The sequence below is a fragment of the Pangasianodon hypophthalmus genome, chromosome 13 (genome assembly GCF_027358585.1).
Source record: "Pangasianodon hypophthalmus isolate fPanHyp1 chromosome 13, fPanHyp1.pri, whole genome shotgun sequence".
NCBI lineage: Eukaryota > Metazoa > Chordata > Actinopteri > Siluriformes > Pangasiidae > Pangasianodon > Pangasianodon hypophthalmus.
The window spans coordinates 19228520-19248335 of record NC_069722.1 but is presented as its reverse complement, the minus strand read 5'-3'; the positions used below and the strand labels follow the sequence as shown (position 1 = coordinate 19248335).

The following is a 19816-nucleotide window of genomic DNA, read 5'->3' as shown; positions in this document are numbered from 1 at the left end:
TGTTGCAAACAAAGGGTGATGTGTTATTTACAGTTTTAGTCAGCAAAATCCGTTAGACAAACACTTGTTATTAATTCAGCAGGTGTCATGAAGCATTAATTGGAAAACTTTTTTTGCAATCATTCTCCCAAAATATTAAATCTAGCATGGTCTGAGCAGCTGATCTTGGTCTGAAACACAGACTGAGTTGGTCCACCTTGTAGTTTTTTCCCTATTGCTTGATTTAATCGACTAATATATGTGTTAGATTTTCTAATTGCCTTGCTATTGTTATCTTCTTGAAACAACTTGGCTACTATGTTGTATTAGTAGCAGGAACTCATAAATTATTGCCAACTACTTCACCAGCTTTTAGCAGCTGTTCAGACAGACCAAGCTGGGCTTTTCAGCAGGAAAAGTATTAATCTGTTCATTAACATTACAAAGAGCCCGATCACCCGGCGCATTGAATAAATGCACTTTGAATAATCCACAGTCCTGCCGGAATCTCACGATGAATTTATAAAGCCTGTTGTGTTTGCACTCAGCAAAAGCAAATTTAACAGCAGCGAGTCTTTGTTTGTTAACTGTGCTGTCTGGCTTGAACATCTTTGTTTTCTTGCGATGTTGTGGTTAAATGTGAGTTGATGCATATACTAGTAAAGTTTGTAGAGTTGAAAGCTGATTGAAGTTGTAACAACTTGCAATGTGATCCTACGTTAAGGGATTTTCACGCTGTTGAGAATAGTAACCCTGCGAAACCAAGCAAGTGAAAATTCAACACTTTTGAGGCGGCAACACGAAAATCGCATCGGCTTGGGCCATCATTTCTAATATTCGCCAACTGTGGCTAACATACTTGGTTATAATACATACTTCACAAGCAAAATGCGAGCAAATTCGATCGAAATGTGAGTTCTGTAGAACCCTGTTAGTTTTGGTATCTGGCTATGCTACAGTGTTAATTACAGTGTTAATTAATCAGGTTGCGTCGCATCACAGTGTTACATACAGAAGCTGAACACAGTATCATTCTGTGGTACACTTTAAATTACAGCATCAGCTTGTGAGGTAGTGGTAGGATATCAGGCTTTCATGCACTGTTTGTTATAACATGAGGCTGTGACATGTTAGTTATAGTATCAAGCTGTAATGCCATATCAGTTGCAGTAAAAGCTTGTGTTAGTATGAGGATGTGATGCAGGGTTACAGTATAAGGCTGTATCGCAGTGTTAGCTCGTGCTCAGAGCTGTTTATGAACCTTTGGGGACCCTGAGTATCATCTTACTTGTCACCCTGCACTACCCCCATTCACACATATCCTTCAGCTGCAGACCACAAGGGGGCCCCCTGAGAAAGCCTGAAGCAAGGTAAGAATAATTGTGAAAAAAAAAAAAAAGAAAAATTGAAAAAATTCATATGGGCCGTATGCAGTGTTAGTTACAGTGCCATGTAGCGGCACTATGTTAGGTACAGTGCCATGCTATGATGCAGTGTTAGTTACAGCATCATGCTGTGATGCAGCGTTAGTTACAGCACCACGTTGTGATGCAGTGTTAGTTACAGTGCCATGCTGTGATGCAGCGTTAGTTACAGCACCACGTTGTGATGCAGTGTTAGTTACAGTGCCATGCTGTGATGCAGCGTTAGTTACAGCACTACGTTGTGATGCAGTGTTAGTTACAGTGCCATGCTGTGATGCAGCGTTAGTTACAGCACCACGTTGTGATGCAGTGTTAGTTACAGTGCCATGCTGTGATGCAGCGTTAGTTACAGCACCACGTTGTGATGCAGTGTTAGTTACAGTGCCATGCTGTGATGCAGTGTTAGTTACAGCATCATGCTGTGATGCAGCGTTAGTTACAGCACTACGTTGTGATGCAGTGTTAGTTACAGTGCCATGCTGTGATGCAGCGTTAGTTACAGCACCACGTTGTGATGCAGTGTTAGTTACAGTGCCATGCTGTGATGCAGTGTTAGTTACAGCATCATGCTGTGATGCAGCGTTAGTTACAGCACTACGTTGTGATGCAGTGTTAGTTACAGTGCCATGCTGTGATGCAGCGTTAGTTACAGCACCACGTTGTGATGCAGTGTTAGTTACAGTGCCATGCTGTGATGCAGCGTTAGTTACAGCACCACGTTGTGATGCAGTGTTAGTTACAGTGCCATGTTGTGATGCAGTGTTAGTTACAGCACCACGCTGTGATGCAGTGTTAATTACAGTGTAATGCTGTGATGCAGTGTTAGTTACAGCACCACGCTGTGATGCAGTGTTAGTTACAGTGCCATGTAGTGGCACTATGTTAACTACAGTGCCATGCAGTGATGTGTTAGTTACAGTTCCATGCAGTGGCACTATGTTAGTTACAGTGCCATGCTGTGATGCAGTGTTAGTTACAGTGCCATGCTGTGATGCAGTGTTAGTTACAGTGCCATGCTGTGATGCAGTGTTAGTTACAGTGCCATGTAGTGGCACTATGTTAACTACAGTGCCATGCAGTGATGTGTTAGTTACAGTTCCATGCAGTGGCACTATGTTAGTTACAGTGCCATGTTGTGATGCAGTGTTAGTTACAGTGCCATGCTGTGATGCAGTGTTAGTTACAGTGCCATGTTGTGATATCATGTTAGTTGCAATGCCATGCTGTGATGCAGTTTTGTTAAATATTAGAGGCGTAAAAGTCAGGCTTTCACACAAAATGATGCAATTTTGATTCTTAAGCAAATGATTCGATATTTGACAAAACCACTGAATGTGCTATAACAGGTTACGATACAGTTTTGATTCAAAATGAGTAAAATTTAACAATATCACTGATTCTATCATCTATTATGATAAAATATGATACAATAAGATACAATACACTTTGATTTAGTGGCCTCTGATCAATATGTGATCAATAGGTGTGTCTACTGGTAACTCAGGAATGATGATGACGCAGATAAGGGTTACGGGCAAAAGAACAGGTTATGGACAAATCGCCTTGATGTCTTTTTCAATAATAATCGATTTATAGTCAATTATAATTCATAATAATTCATTTATGATTGTTGCCTTGATACATTTCCATCACTGTCTTTTAAAATTGATAAATCAATCCAAATTGTCAGACTGTAACACCCCTATTAAATATTAAAGCTGTAATACTGTGTCAGTTACAGTAACCAGCTGTAATGCAGTGTTAATAAATGAATCCAGCTGTAATGCAGTGTTAATAAAAGTATCAGGCTGTAATGCAGTGTTAATAAAAGCATCCGGCTGTAATGCAGTGTTAATAAAAGCATCCGGCTGTAATGCAGTGTTAATAAAAGCATCAGGCTGTAATACAGTGTTAATAAAAGCATCAGGCTGTAATGCAGTGTTAATAAAAGCATCAGGCTGTAATGCAGTGTTAATAAAAGCATCAGGCTGTAATGCAGTGTTAGTTACAGTGTAACACAGTAATGCAGTTTGGCATAAAATATGAGGCTGTAATACAGTTTTACAGTAATACAGTTTTAGAATCAGGCTGTAATGCAGTGTTAATTACAGGATGAAGCTGTAATGCAGTGTTAATTACTAGTATATTATGGATTAGGCTTTAACTGCAGTGTTACAGTAGGAGGCAGTGATGTAGCATTGGTATGATTCTGTTATGCAGTGTTAGTTACAGGTGTGAGGCTGTTATGCAGTGTTAGTTACAGGTGTGAGGCTGTTATGCAGTGTTAGTTACAGGTGTGAGGCTGTTATGTAGTGTTAGTTACAGGTGTGAGGCTGTTATGTAGTGTTAGTTAGATGTATGAGCTTGTGATGCAGTGTTAGCTAGCATATCAGGATCTAGCACAGTGTTAGTTACAGCGTCAGATTGTAGTACAGTGTTAGTTAGATGTATGAGGCTGTTATGTAGTGTTAATCACATGGATGAGGATGTGATGTGTTAGTTAGATGTATGAGGCTGTTATGTAGTGTTAATCACATGGATGAGGATGTGATGTGTTAGTTAGATGTAAGAGACTGTGATGCAGTGTTAATCACATGGATGAGACTGTGATGTGTTAGATGTACGAGGCTGTGATGCAGTGTTAATCACATGGATGAGACTGTGATGTGTTAGATGTACGAGGCTGTGATGCAGTGTTAATCACATGGATGAGACTGTGATGTGTTAGATGTATGAGACTGTGATGCAGTGTTAATCACATGGATGAGGATGTGATGTGTTAGTTAGATGTAAGGGACTGTGATGCAGTGTTAATCACATGGATGAGGATGTGATGTGTTAGTTAGATGTATGAGGCTGTGATGCAGTGTTAATCACATGGATGAGGATGTGATGTGTTAGATGTATGAGGATGTGATGCAGTGTTAATCACATGGATGAGGATGTGATGTGTTAGATGTATGAGGATGTGATGCAGTGTTAATCACATAGATGAGGATGTGATGTGTTAGTTATATGTATGAGAATGTGATGTGTTAGTTAGATGTAAGAGACTGTGATGCAGTGTTAATCACATGGATGAGGATGTGATGTGTTAGATGTATGAGGATGTGATGCAATGTTAATCACATGGAAGAGGATGTGATGTGTTAGTTAGATGTATGAGGATGTGATGCAGTGTTAATCACATATATGAGGATGTGATGTGTTAGTTAGATGTAATAGACTGTGATGCAGTGTTAATCACATGGATGAGGATGTGATGTGTTAGTTAGATGTATGAGGATGTGATGCAGTGTTAATCACATAGATGAGGATGTGATGTGTTAGTTAGATGTATGAGGATGTGATGCAGTGTTAATCACATGGATGAGGATGTGATGTGTTAGATGTATGTATGAGAATGTGATGTGTTAGTTAGATGTAAGAGACTGTGATGCAGTGTTAATCACATGGATGAGACTGTGATGTGCTAGATGTATGAGGCTGTGATGCAGTGTTAGTTACATGGATGAGGATGTGATGTGTTAGTTAGATGTATGAGGATGTGATGCAGTGTTAGTTACAGGTGTGAGGCTGTGATGTGTTAGTTAGATGTAAGAGACTGTGATGCAGTGTTAATCACATGGATGAGGATGTGATGTGTTAGTTAGATGTATGAGGATGTGATGCAGTGTTAATCACATGGATGAGGATGTGATGTGTTAGTTAGATGTATGAGGATGTGATGCAGTGTTAATCACATGGATGAGGATGTGATGTGTTAGATGTATGAGGATGTGATGCAGTGTTAATCACATGGATGAGGATGTGATGTGTTAGATGTATGAGGCTGTGATGCAGTGTTGATCACATGGATGAGGATGTGATGTGTTAGTTACATGTAGGAGGGTGTGATGCAGTGTTAATCAAATGGATGAGGATGTGATGTGTTAGTTAGATGTATGAGGATGTGATGTGTTAGATGTAAGAGACTGTGATGCAGTGTTAATCACATGGATGAGGATGTTCTGTGTTAGTTAGATGTAAGAAACTGATGCAGTGTTAGTGACAGTAGCAGGTGATAATGAGCTAATATTACACAGACTGGCTGAAGCAGGTGATGCAGGTGTGCTCAGGTAAACATGTGTTAATTATTCTCATGATGTTATGATGTTAAGCAGCCTTGTTATATTTGCCTTTAATCCTGCATTAATAACATTTTGAGTAATATCGTCAGACTGCAACGTCGAAGCCGAACCCCGTGACATCTGTTCCCAAAATAATCGCCGGAGTGCGAGTGCACGCGCTCTAATCGACAATCGATGCAGCACATCAATACAGCACGAACACACAGAGCTGATTTATACAGGACTGGGAGAACCTACTTGCTTTGCCGGGTTTGGGCCTCTGCAGGAGTTTCTGGACCGTGATTAAATCCTCGGTCTTCACGGCCTGGAGCAGTTCCTGATCTTTGCCCATGGTTAATTTGTGTTTTTACACCCGGAGCATCCTCTGAGCGCGCGCGCGCGCGCGTGCGTGCGTGCGTGTGCTGTTTTCCCCGCGCGGATCCTCCCTGTGCTGGAAGGATGCTTCAAATCGCGCGACGATGAAGAAAACGCTGCTGCTGCTGTTGCACGGCGCCCTTCTTTTTGTAATTTTATTTTTGCGATTTTACGATTTCAGTCTTCAACTCCAAGAGCCTCAGTGCTAATCACTCCGCAATCGACAGCCTACATCAGTACATTGTCGCGAAAACGACGTGCATATTCTCGTGCACGCAATCCGTTTACACGCCGCGGATGAATCACATTGCTGGCGTTTGCAAACAAATTGAATACGGTTTAAAAAAAAAAAAAAAGCAGCAGCACTGAGAAGCTACATTCCGAGATTGGAGCAGAAATCCCAGTGCTCGCGGTGTGTAGCTGCAGCGCGCGCTGCCATCGCTGCTCCTCTCCGTGCTGTGTGTTCTGTCCCAGCTGTATTAAAGCTGAGCTGTTCGAGAACGAATCGGTTCCTTCTGAACGACTCTTTCCTAAAAGAATCGATTCTCGGGGAAGAATGAATCCAGTGTGTTGACTGACAAATTTGCGTCTTTTTTTTTTTTTTTTTTTTTTTTAAATTTGTATCTTTTCAAATATTTTTGACTTGTTGACTTCTGACTGAAAAGCTATTGCGTTCTATGGCATATGCACCTGTGTGCAATTGATAATTGTACCGTGTTCATTGATAAAATGATTCCCCACGCAAATTGCGTCATTTCTTAGATTTAAAGGGGACTGACAAAGAGGTGATTGTGTAAAACCGTACAAAATGGACTCAAAATTGTTGTCTACTCGCTGTTTTTAGCTGTCAGTATGAGTGGCAAATCAAATGAATCACCTCCTCCCTGTGTAGTGCGATTCACAACAACAAATCGAGTCAGTGACGTGAATCCGAGCTGAACGTCGGTTAGCGTCGCGCTAATGGAAACTGCAGCAGTAAACAGCACTGCTCACTCCAGAGACCGGAAATTAAAGGAAAAATGGAAATCACTGAGCAAATTATGAAGAATTACAGCTGCTATTCATTTTCAATGGAAAATACACCGAACTAGCACTGCCGTTCTGTAGCTAAAAATATTCTGAAGCGCTTGATAAGGTTTCAAACACTGAATAGCAAAAAATTATTACGTTTGAGGGGGGCCACAGTGGCCTAGTGGTTAGCACGCTCGCCTCGCACCCACAGGGTTGGGGGTTCAAATCCCACGCATCCCATCCATGCTCCCCCTGGGCAACCCAGCCCAAAGACATGCATTCTGATATGACTGGCCAAATCCAAATCCAAATTGTCCGTAGTGTGTGAATGGGGGGGGTGTGAGCATGTGTGTGCGCGATTGTGCCCTGCAAAGGGCTGGCACCCTGTCCAGCATGTCCATTACCTTGTTCCCCAAGTTCCCTGGGAAAGGCTCTAGGTTACCCCACAACCCTGTCTAGGATAAGCAGCACAGAGAATGGATAGATAGTTATATTCCATGTTTGATGAGTCATAACTGAAATGTGGTGAAAATAAGGCTCTGTCCCAAACGCAAGCATTCAGATTTGAATATTAGCCATTTTATGGATCTGTCCCGAACACATAAACACACCGAATCGGTTCTGACAAGACCTCTTGATAGCAGTATGCAATTGTATGTCAAGTGTAACACACAAAAGATGCATTTAATGTAATATTTATTTGCATACCTTCTCTTTGACAAGAAAATATTTTGTTGTAATGTTCATATCTGCTCATTTGGCTGATTATCCAAAATGACTACAATTGAGACTTGGCGATGCTGGGATTTGCCTCACAACGTTCCAACCAACAGCTATACTGAGCTACCACCACTCAGTACAGAACCTTTAAAGGGACTTGCTGACTGAGGTTTGCATAGGAGTGGCCTATAACCATAGATTTTGGTGGGGCAGGGCAACACAGCCTCACATCAAATGAAGTCAAGAAGCTATCACAGTTGACTTATTCTATAGGCTGATATCTAATGAATTTTTAGAGTAACCCTGTAATAAGCATTTGACAAGCCTGAAATGAACTTGAAGAAACTAACTTGAAGAAACTAACTATGTAAACCAATTTTTGACAAGAGAACAGAAAGAAGTAGTCAAAACGTCAAAAAGTCGAAAAAAATGCAATTCATTTAGGTCAAAACTAAACATTTCTGACATAACACTCCTACCTCAATGTTTAACTTGCCTCATTGGTAAAGAAATTTAGCTCTCAATCTGTCAGATGAGCAACTTTTTTCGTTCACAGATTGAAATCAGACATTGTAAATCCATAAGCAACTGGTGCAGTTATGATGATTTCTTGTTGCTGAAATCAACCTAGCTACTTACGTAGCTTGTTAGATAACAGTGTAGATTTGCTAATCACATCCTTTCTAATCAAGAAAAGAACTGAAAACTATGGACTGAAAAGATGAGAGTGTTCATTTTGAAAACTTACACTTAAATGGGGTTTTTAAAAAGTAATTAAACTGCGTTTGATACAGCAGGCGTGGTTCCCATTGCCACTGTTACGGCATGCGAGGTGAATACAGAAGATATAAAATAATTAAATATTCTGTCCACTGCCCCTTCACCACTCCTAAACAAAAAAGTTCATAGAACAAGTATTAAAAAAGAGTGAGAATGGCATACAAAATGCAACCTTGGCAACCCTCATTAACTATCCTGTCCACTGCTCCTCCCCGAGCATGGGGCATTGTGATTCCTGCCCCAATGGGCCACTATTAGCACTTGTTGCAATTTCCATTTTTGAACACTAGGTGCAATAATAACTTTACTGAACTAAATGGGGCTACTGCCCCATTATTGCTCTACATCTGGAAACGTCACCAAATCCATAGAAGACTGATTATATCTGTCAAATGGCAACTGTTGGTCACACAAATTAGAGGTAGTTTAAATGGAAATTAAAATGTTTGGCATTGTGAATGAGATTCTGCCCCTACAGCCAAGCCAACACTGGGTTTGCAGATTAACTTGCTTGTACCAAGCAAGTGCAAGTTAGCTACGTTATCTGTAGAGGTAGTCATACACTCACTGGCTATTAGCTAGCAAGCTACAACACTGCAAAACCTTCCTCCATACATTATTCAAACACTCATGTTTGAGGAGGATCTTATGAGGAAAAGTGAATGCATCTTCCATTTCTTCCATCAAAATCAGTCCAATACCAAAACTCAAAATCTCTTTCAACCATCATTTTCAAATGTATTGTGATATTTACGAAGTAGCATCACACTGCAGTAATTAAGAGCATTACTTTCTCACTTTCTTATTGAATTTTAGCATTAAGTAAACCACAGTTTGGTCACATTAAACAATAAACGAAAAAAAAAAAAACAGGGTCGAACAAGCACAGAGAGAAAGCTTGGTCTAAATGTTAAAGATGGAGGTAAAAAAAAAAAAAAAAAAACATGGAGAGGGGACTACATTTAGTCATGGAATTTTGTTGTAGTGCAAAACATTGATACAGACAGAAACAGCATCATATCATACACTCTAATTAGTTTCTCAATATTCCTTTAGGGGAAACTGATTCTAAGGAGTTAATATAAGGCCCCCATACCTTATAGAATTGTTCTATTCCTCCATTAGTAACACAAGTTAAATATTCTAGTGGTAATAATTCTTTTAAAATTCTGTGCCACCCCTCCACAGTTGGACGTTTATTACACTGTAAAACATTTCAAGTTGTTTAAACTTAGAAACGAAAGTTCACCTGCTGCCTTAAAAACGTGAGTAAACTCAGCTTGAAGATAACCTTTGTTTCAACTCAAAGCCAAATCAAGATAATGGACTACTTTAAGTTTAATTTTTGAAAACTTATAAACTTGAGTTCAAAATCTAATACTTATCATGACAGTTGGAGTTAAAGAGAAGAAATAAGTTCACATAACTTATTGGGGCTATCATGTTTTACAGTACTAATCTATTGCAGTAGTATTCTTTCTTGCTGCAAAGCTATGTATATTGTATAACCTTGTTTTATTTGGGGATATTACTGCTCTACTAGGAAGGCGTTAAATCAAAGACAAGGGTTTTGACTCCCAATATATTGCCAATTGCCTGTTTTATCTTAGCCCAGTATATTTGCAGCTTATAACAGGACCAAAGGCAATGGGTGAGAGTACCTGCCTTTGTGTTGCATTGAAGGCATAATGGTGAAAGGGCATTATTGAAAACATGTCTGCGGCTGGGTGAGATATAAACATGTCTGCGGCTGGGTGAGATATACTGTATGTCTACAGGTGTTTGAAATAATGATTTTTCCCTTACCGTTCTTTTAAACATTTTTTTCCAGTACAGACAGAACGTTTGTTTCCCTTCTAATCTTTCAATCTAGTTTACCTACACTGTTAAAAAAATCCTATAAAAAGGTTAAAAAAAAAAAGGGGGATACCATTAGAAAACCATTCACTTTCAGTAATTTACTGTGTGAAAAACTGACACAGGCTCACAGACCAACACAAAATATTATGGTAATTAACCTTTCAAGAAAGCAGAAGGTTCTGTACAACTGGAGGTACACACATGTGGAGGATCGCCAGGGTGGTTTCCTACAGAGCTAGTGAAGTTTTCCCCTTTGCTCGATTCCTTTTCCTGGACCTGTGACCGTGACCTTATGGATGTAGCCTATAAAAATGTCAAGTTCATCCTCTGGCCATTCTCGTCTACTTGACTGACCCACGTTGCTCTGGCGGTCTTCCACTCCGTCATAGAACCATGGTTACATATATAACCTGACCTACTTCCTTTCATTCCAGACAACTGAGGTGGTTACCTTCTGAACTAGTGAAGGCCATGTATCAAAGTCGTCATGAAGGTTCATAACAAGGACAATAATAGACAGCACTCCAATAGTGGAAATGTCATACTTCATTGAGACTGTGTTAATACTGCTTCCTACTGAGGGAGTGAATCACTCTCAGTTGTTTATTGAGGATAAGAATCGCTCAACATTCTGATACTGCTCTCTACTGATCATAAGAATTATTCTTGTTGATTTTGTACTCTGTTGAGGATAAGAATTGCTCAGTCTTAATATTTTATTCTGTTGAGACTCAGGAACAATCAAAGTCACCACAGAGCATATGAGTCACAACAAAGCAACAGTCAGTTTGTAAACTCTGCTGAGACAAACATTCCTCTTAATCACTTCCTTTACCCCACCTGTATTTATAGGGCTCGTGTAGATGACTTCTACACACTATGTGAGCACTCTGGGTGCCAAACCTAACCCAAATGGAACAATATGTCACTCTACTAATGTAAAAGCAGAGAAATTGCTTGTATTCCACTAAAATTAAATCTTTAAGATGTATTTAACTTCATGTGGATGACATAATTATATTATCCGGCATCACCTGGGAAGATTCCCTGTTGAGCCCGGTTGCGCTCAAGGTTTCTTCCTCATGTCGTCTCAGGAAGTTTTTCCTTACCAACACTGGTTTTGCTCATTATGGATCTAAATCCACATCCCGGTTTCTATAAAGCTGCTTTGTGGCAATTGAATTTAATTGAATATACGGTCACAATCAAACATGTTTATTCACGACTCGCATAACATCCGATATGAGCATTGGATAGAACCTCAGTTGTATTGACGTATAGGTTTCTTAGATCCAGATTGGTATCTGGTGTCCAGGTCAACCACATAATATGGTCGTATATAATATAATATCTTGTGGGTTCACCACCTGCAAGAAAAAGAGATCTCCTTATTATTTCTATAGTTTCTCCTAGACAGCAATGAGATCAGATGGAAATAGAAGGAAGATTTTGGCTTAAGTATCCAGTCTCTGGTTACAGCTGTGTGTCCTGAGACAAAACACCCCAGTAATCTTGCATATGTCTTCTCCTGAGTTTCAGTAGAGATGTCAACATCAAATCTCACACTGCTCTTAGATCTGCCAAATTAATGATTTACAAGCATACTGAGAGATGTACAGTTTACTTTTGATATAAAATCATGTCTAAGCCCATTTGAGGGTAAGCACACTAGTGTATTTTTGATATGCTAATATAAGTACTTGAAGAAAAGTACACAAGTATATTATATACATTGTATTGTATATGTACTCAAAGAGAAGCACAATAGGTACCAAATATTTGGTTTGAGATAGAATTTTAAGCAAAAACATTCCTTAAGAAAACTTTCCTTAAGCAAAAACATGTGATGAAAAGTCTTAGATGGACTACACCCGCTGGAGACACTATATCTCACAGTTGGCTTGGGAAAGTCTGGGGATCCCCCCAGGAAGAGCAGGAATCCATGGAAGGGGATAGAGAAGACTGGACTGACCTTCTCAGCCTGTTGCCACTTCTACCCCCACCAGGAAACGTGGAAGGAAAATGTATTAATGAAAAAGAGATGGGGCAGATTGTGTCTTCTTTTTTTATCATAAATTTGGTTGAGAAGAACATGGTCAGGTGCTCTGGCCCATAACTTTATTTATATGTCCTAGCAACTTCTGACTTATGTAATCAGTTTATCCAGAAGATATGCGCCTTTGTGGGTGAATCCGTGGTGGTCGATAATGAATTATGTGATTATGTACTTTCATTTTTTGATGAATCATGCAGTGGAAGCATGGTCATATTCTTATCTGACATGAATTGTTTTTATTGATATGGGTTGCATTGCAGCACCAATATGGCCCAAGCTGTATACCGTTTAACTCCATCCATTTGTTTGTTTCTGAAACCCAAGTTTAGCTACACATATATATATATATTTGCAAATAACTCTGCCATTTGACCGAATCAATAAAGTGAACAAATCATTATTGGCGACTGCCGTGTACTGAGGTCAATGAGTCCTGTTTGGATTCATTCAGTCTGAGCTGGAGATTTGGAGTGATTCTGTACATGCAACAGTAATGTTGCTTCCATGGTAGGTTGCACATTTGGGCAAGTGTCATAGGCTTTGAGAACCATCATGTCAGCTTCTTTTATATTCAGCTACCTGCTGTGTAGGTTTACATGCAGGGCTTCATCACGCTGTGCCACTGTTGAGACCATTGGTGTACTGAAGGATTTAATCTCAGTGCATTTGCTATTGCAGCCAGTATCCATGTTCTTTCTGAGGTCACAGCTTCAATGGGCTTTAAGTGGGCATAAGAGCTCTTTAATGCAGTTGATTCATTGTGGGATAGCACAGTCACTTGGAAACTATACACCAATTGGAAATATATACACAAGCATTAACTAGACACAGAACATTAGAATAGCAGGTAAGCAAGATGAAAAGCAATGAACTTAAAGGAGAAGGAGAAAATGAAACCAAACCAAAAACAGAAGCACAGGGAATCAGTCCGACAGGGAAGCAGAGCTATGAGGACATGTCTTGTTGGATGTACACATTATATACTGGATTACACTGCTAAAGTTACTTTTCTCTCCATCCAAGTCTGAAAAAAATGGAAGGAACAAGAAAAGAATTGGCCAGAATCTGCCAGAAGGACAACAATCACTGCAACACTCCGCCAATCAGACCCTTATGGTAGAGTGGGCAGATGGAAGCCGCTACTCACAAAATCACATGACTCTCGGATCACAAGAAACAAGATTCTATATGGTCTGTTGAAACCAAAGACCAAACATTTTAGCCTGAATGCCAAGTGGTACATCTGGTACAGGCCCTGCTTGAGCATGGTGGTGGTAGCATTGTGCTCTGGGCATGTTCTTCAGCAGCAAGGTAGCTTGTTAGGATCGAGGGAGAGACAAAAGGATCAAAGTAGACTGACGTCCATTCCGTAAGGAAAACATGCTCAAAGCTCTAAGGACCTCAGATTGGGGAAAAGTTTTACCTTCTAACATTATAACAGCCCAAAATACAAGGCCAAGACAATGCAGGTGTGGCTTTGGGAGAAGTCTCCAGGTGTTCTTCAGTGGACAAGAGTTCACTACTGTTGAAGGGTCTAGGGGAAGGAGAAATCATTCGTTCTTGGTATGAGGGTGCTTGACAAAACAAACTACATAAAGTCTGTGTGACTATACCCATTCTGTACACCCACATGTGATGGACAGCTGACTCCTGAAGGTGATACAATACAATAACCTTGCTGCTGAAATTGAACTTTAGAGCTCCATGGAATGAATGTCTTGTTTTGGCAAGATTCTGTTGCTGCAAGAATCCAGGACTCTAATTTTTGCTCTGTAGGATGCGGCCCCTCTGCCTTGATCTGAGTCGTTGGCTACAGGTTTGTAATGTTTTGAGTGCCTGGAGTCAGCTTCCTAGCCTAGCTTCTGCTCTCTGAAATCTGAAAACACAAAACAGATCAAACCTTTGATTTTTTTAGAAAGAAAGAGAGAGAGAGAGAGAGAGAGAGAGAGAGAGAATGGAATGATGTTCAGACACCCCCTTGTGGTAAACAATAAGTGTTGCAGTTTTCAGGCAAACAGCTAGAGAGCAACCTCTAGTGTTCAAAATAAAATTAAAAAAAAAAAAAAACATTGCAGACTGGTGCCCCAAACCCAAAATGTTATTCACAAGCCAAGTCTGTGTTCCAGTATTGTTTTTTAAATTTAGTATGTACATTTCCCCTTGTCACTGACTCTTGGTTTAGTCTCTGCTACTATGAGCTTTATTGTTGTTTACATGAGTGTTAGATAAGGGATTGAGGTGCACAATGTACCCAGAAGTCATTGCTGCCGTTTAAAACAGATGAAGTGTAAACAGGAGCAGTAAAATATACGTAAGGAGTGTAAAACTTGAAACATGCTGTAATAGTAAAAATATTCAATGATGAGCAATGTGATGCGGCCCGAGGCGCAGCAGAGTTAGTGTTACCACCACAGAGTTTATTAAATGCCTGTAACAGCATATCACAAAGCACTTTATTCCTTTTATACCACAGCAATTTGTCAATAATATTTCAATATAGAACTTATTTCCTGTTATCACTCAGGTTATAGCAGTTATAAACAGTCATTCCCTACCTAGCCTCTATTTTTCTTTCATTATTTTTTTGAAGTTTGTCATGTTATCAACAAACCAGAAAGTCGTCTGTCCTGAAGACCTTCTCATGGCGGAAAACTGACTGTTACAAAGCACTCATGCCTGAAAACTCCTTCCAAAAATGTTAGATAAACTACCCTAAACTAACAGAAAGCTTCACAATATCAACAATTAGACATCTTTACTAAATGACACTTTTTAAAGGTCTTTTTATTATTAGATTTTTTTTTATTATTGGATTATTAGAATAAGTGAGAAATGATAATGTATTAGAGTACAAGTGTTGCTGCTGTTACAGTGAGGAGAAATAAGTATTTGGATTTTGGTTTTTGTTATTTAATATAACAATATTAAATATAGCTGAACCAGTACATATATACACTTTTGACTGTAATTAAAAAAACTAACTAAATGTGTGTATGTATTCATAAGCAATAAACAAAGATATACATATATGTAAAGGTTTCATAAAAATAAATCAAGTTCTAGATATAAATGCTGGAAAAAAAATTCTCATGCAAATTGCACTTGGTGTCACTATAAAAGACGTTGCCACTGGTTGGAAAGATTTCACACAACAAGCTTCATGTTGAAGGTGAAGAAACTTCCTTTCTTCCTTCCTTAATGTTCAGGGACAACATTATTAAGCAATATTTGGTGGAAAAAGCTACAGAGCTATAGCAAAGACCTTAAACATCCCTGTCAGGACAACTGGTTCTATAATATGAAGATGGAAAGTTCATGGAACTACAACTAACTTCCCTTGGACAGGTGACCCGTGCAATCTTATGATAAGGTATGTACGTGAGAAGAGAGCAGTCTCTCAAAAAAAGAGTTGCAGGACGACCTGAAAGCAGCAGAAACAGCAGTTACACAGAGAACAATAAGGAATGTAAGGAACTGCACCAAAATCATCTCCTCTCCTACACCACATGCAAAACTCCTTTTGGAACACTTTTGGAACAATGTACTATGGTCAGATGAAGAAAAATAGAATTCTTTGGCAGTAACTCAGCATCACGCTCGGAGAAAGAAGAGTTGTGTAGTTGATCACAAGAGCACCATATCCACAATGAAGTACAGAGTTGGGAACATCAGGCTTCTCTGCAAACGATACTGAGGCATTACGCATCATTGAAGGAAACACGAGTTTGAGAAAGAAACCGAATCTGGGGAGAAGACTGAAGACAATGATTCCAAACATACAGTAAAACTGACTGATGAAGGCCTTGTCTTAGCCAATTACCAGACTTTTTTGAAATTGTGTCTAGCAGAGGGACCCTTGTAACCAAAGCTTCAACTTTTATGCTAAAACCACCATCAATGTCATCATGCTCGTCCTCTCGTAGATCTATAACCAGCTGAACCAAGACTCTGCTGTAAATCAGTGCAGCTTCTTGCTGTCTCCACTATTTCTACGTTGGATTTCTCACTAATATGATGCTGAATGTTGCTGAAAAATTGTGAGTGAGAAGATCTCATTCTTTTTTGACATCTTTAAAATTATTGTCTCCTATTAAATGCCATCGTAACTGTGCTAGCAATGTCCCCCTGTGACATCAGCGAAGCACACAACAACTAACTTCTCACAGGAATTAGGAAAGTACAGCACCAACCAACCAATTTATTTTAACAAATATTTTATTTTATATGTATATTTTATGTGTTTCAGTGTGGACTTGAAATAGCTTTAGGTACATTATTATGGCTAGTGATGAAGTTTCAGAATGACTTGGTTCTTTGATTCGGCTCTTTCGTGTGACCTTTGAGAGCTGACTCACGCATGTGAGCCGTTTTTTTTCTTCCTTTCCTTCTTTCTTTTTTGTAGATGTTGGCAATGTAGGTAAAGACTAACTCATTTATCTGTTTATTTATCTAACCATTTATTTATTCATATTCAGTAACCACTTACTCACCTCCTTGGGAACCTCTTTCCAACATCTGAGTTGTTTGTTTGCTTAAATGATGCGATGTGTTTTACTTTCAGCTGTGTGTATGAGGGAAGGTATTATAAGAGGCACTCCGTTATCATTATAAATGGAAATAAATCTTAATGAAGCACAGACACATCAGAGCACAATAACAATGCAGGGAAGCTTACTGTATTTGTCAGTGCATTTGTAGTGCAAGAATGATGGAAACCACTGGAAAGCCTGAAAAACAGGAAGACCAGATTAGAGTTTGCCAAAAGCAAACAGTTCTGGAACAACATCCTATGGAGAGAGATAAAGATACACCGCGTCTGGTGATGTCTATGGGTTCCAGACTTCAGGTCGTCAGGTAGATAAAAGAATTGGCAAAGGATTTGCAACCAAGTTTAATTTAGGATCATGTTAATTTGTCCAATCACTTTTGGGCCATTAAAAAGTGATTGTTAATGTTGTAGACAGCTAAAATAACAATAACTCTGTCCAAATATTTATAGACCAGCCTGTATGTTTTTAATTTTTAATAATCCTTTACGTCCCTCAGTCCAGACTATCTGAAGTGTATGAGAGTAAAAACATTGTTAACCATTTTAAACATAATTCACAGTATTGCAGGTTTTACATGAGTTTATTCTTTTTAAAATAATTTCATTGTCACAAAACGTTCATATTTCTATCATCCTAGTCATACAGAAAGAACAGACCTGCAAGTTTTTGTCATTATAAATTTAACACTGTTGAAACCAATGTGATGATAATATACAGTAAAAATAAAGTTTATGTAGGTCCATTTATAACATCAGTTCAAGACTGTAAACAAAACCCCCTGTGTCTAACCTTACATACAATTCTTCTTGAAATATTTCTCATTCTTGTGGCAAGAGCTTGGATTAACACAGACCTATAATTTACTTTCCTACATTGTTGTCAAATTAGAGGATTAAGTCCCAGCATAATTACTAACAAAGAGGGGAACTGGGGAGGGAAAGACAAATTTACTTCTCTCAAAGCAGAAATGTTTCATTCGTGGTGCTTATTTTATAACAAAGACACACAAATATACACTCTAGACACACAGACTCTACTTTAGACTTAGCAGTACGTACTAGTGTTCATTAAACTGATTTATACCATGTTTTTTATTGATTGATTGGTGAGGGAAAGACTGCTATAATGTAAGTGTGCTTTATATCCTCTTCTGTTCTCTATACTCAATCTCTTGGTGAGGTCATATCCTCACATGGGTTTTCATACCACTGCTCAAATTATTCGCTCCTTTCCTCCTTCAGACACTGATGGTTCTGCACAGACCTCAGAATGTTTAACAGGTTCTCATCATCTGAAACCTAATCCAAGCAAAACTGAGCTGCTGATCATCCCTGGAGATGCATCTCCAACATCAGGATCTTGTGATCTCCCTGGACAACTCTCAGATCTCACCATCTGTCACTGCACGCAACATTGAGGTAACCATGGACAATCAACTGTCCTTCTTGTCTCAAATTGCTACCCTGACAGGCTCATGCCAGTTTCTCCTTTACAACATCAGGAGGATTGGTCCATTTCTATCCACAGAGGCCACTCAGGTGCTTGTTCAGTCCCTTGTCATTTCAAGACTGGACTACTGCAACTTGCTCCTGGCAGGTCTGCCTCTGCGCACCATTTGAGCTTTCCGACTGAACCAGAATGCAGCTGCGTGACTTGTTTTCAACCTTCCCAAGTTCTCCCACACCACCCCATTGCTACACTCCCCCCCACTCAGATTTAAAACACTGATGCTTGCATACAAAGCCAAAAATGGACCGGCAACCTTCTACTTCAAAGCACTTCACACACCCCGCACTGCAGCACGCGTCCTCTGATCCTCTAGCACTGCTCGACTGGACCCACCATCTCTCAGGGTACAAGGAAGGCATCCATCAAGACTCTTCTCTGTTCTGGTGCCTAGGTTGTGGAATAAAATAAACCTTCCAAACAGATGAGTAATAAAACTTCCAAACAGATGAGTCACTGGCTGTCTTCAAACAAGGTCTAAAGACCTGCATCTTCATGAAGTACGTATATTAGCACTTTGTTATAAAAAAATGAAAAAATCATGTCTTGTGTGGTTTTTTTTTCATACTATCCTAACCCACCCACCCACCAAATCAAGTTATTAAACAGGTAGTAATTAGTCCGTGATCTAGTGAACCAGTATGATAAACAATTCAAAGCACTTCTGTAAGTCGCTCTGGATAAGGGCATCTGCCAAATGCCACTAAGAACCAATTTGTTCGAAACCATTAAATGTAACTGTAAAGTGATCAAAATTACAATGTGTCAGTAAAAATGTAATTGTTGGCAAGCTGCTTTGCGTTGGGCTGCATGACACCACCCCATCATTGATTATTTTCCTATAACAGCACTGAACATAAATAAACACTGTGGAGGTGTTACTTTATAGAGTGATTAGGCCTGTAATCATTGTTAGTAGAAAAAAAAAAAAAAGACACTGAACTTTGTAAAATAAATTAATAAATAATAATAATAATAATAGACACATTTTAACTATATGGTTTGCCTTTTTTTTAAATAAATATCTTGCATATGACATGATATCTGCTAAATTAAATGATAAGAATTTTAAAATTAAAGAATTTACATACATCAAAGAATAGTGAATCATATTTATGTCTTTTATTAATGGCTCATCACACACACACACACACACATACACACATTTGTCAATAATTTCTTTCTATATATACTGTGTAAACACCAGGGATTTTGTTGTGTAGTATTAACTAGATGTATTCCTATGTTATGGGACATATACTATGTCATAGTTCCAGAAGGACAAAACCGTTGTTTAAATTGAACTTCCCTCTATACATTATATGGCCAAAAGTATGTGGACACCTGACCATCGCACCTACAGTCAGGTCTGTAAGTATTTGGACAGTGACACAATTTTGGAAATTTTGCCTCTGTACACCACCACAATGGATTCGAAATGAAGGA

At 39.1% G+C, this 19816-nt stretch overlaps 1 protein-coding gene across 9 annotated transcripts in view; it reads right to left on the bottom strand.

Annotated features, from left to right (window-relative positions):
- The window catches only part of caskin1 (CASK interacting protein 1), a 133915-nt gene extending 127567 nt beyond the window's left edge, over window positions 1–6348 (bottom strand). For all 9 annotated transcript variants that reach the window (XM_034309912.2, XM_034309914.2, XM_034309917.2 and 6 more), the window contains exon 1: window positions 5771–6348. In XM_034309912.2, coding sequence (XP_034165803.1) covers window positions 5771–5864 — 94 coding nt within the window. In that variant the 5' untranslated portion in view covers window positions 5865–6348. The remainder of the gene's footprint in view (window positions 1–5770) is intronic.
- Window positions 6349–19816: the final 13468 nt, after the last annotated feature.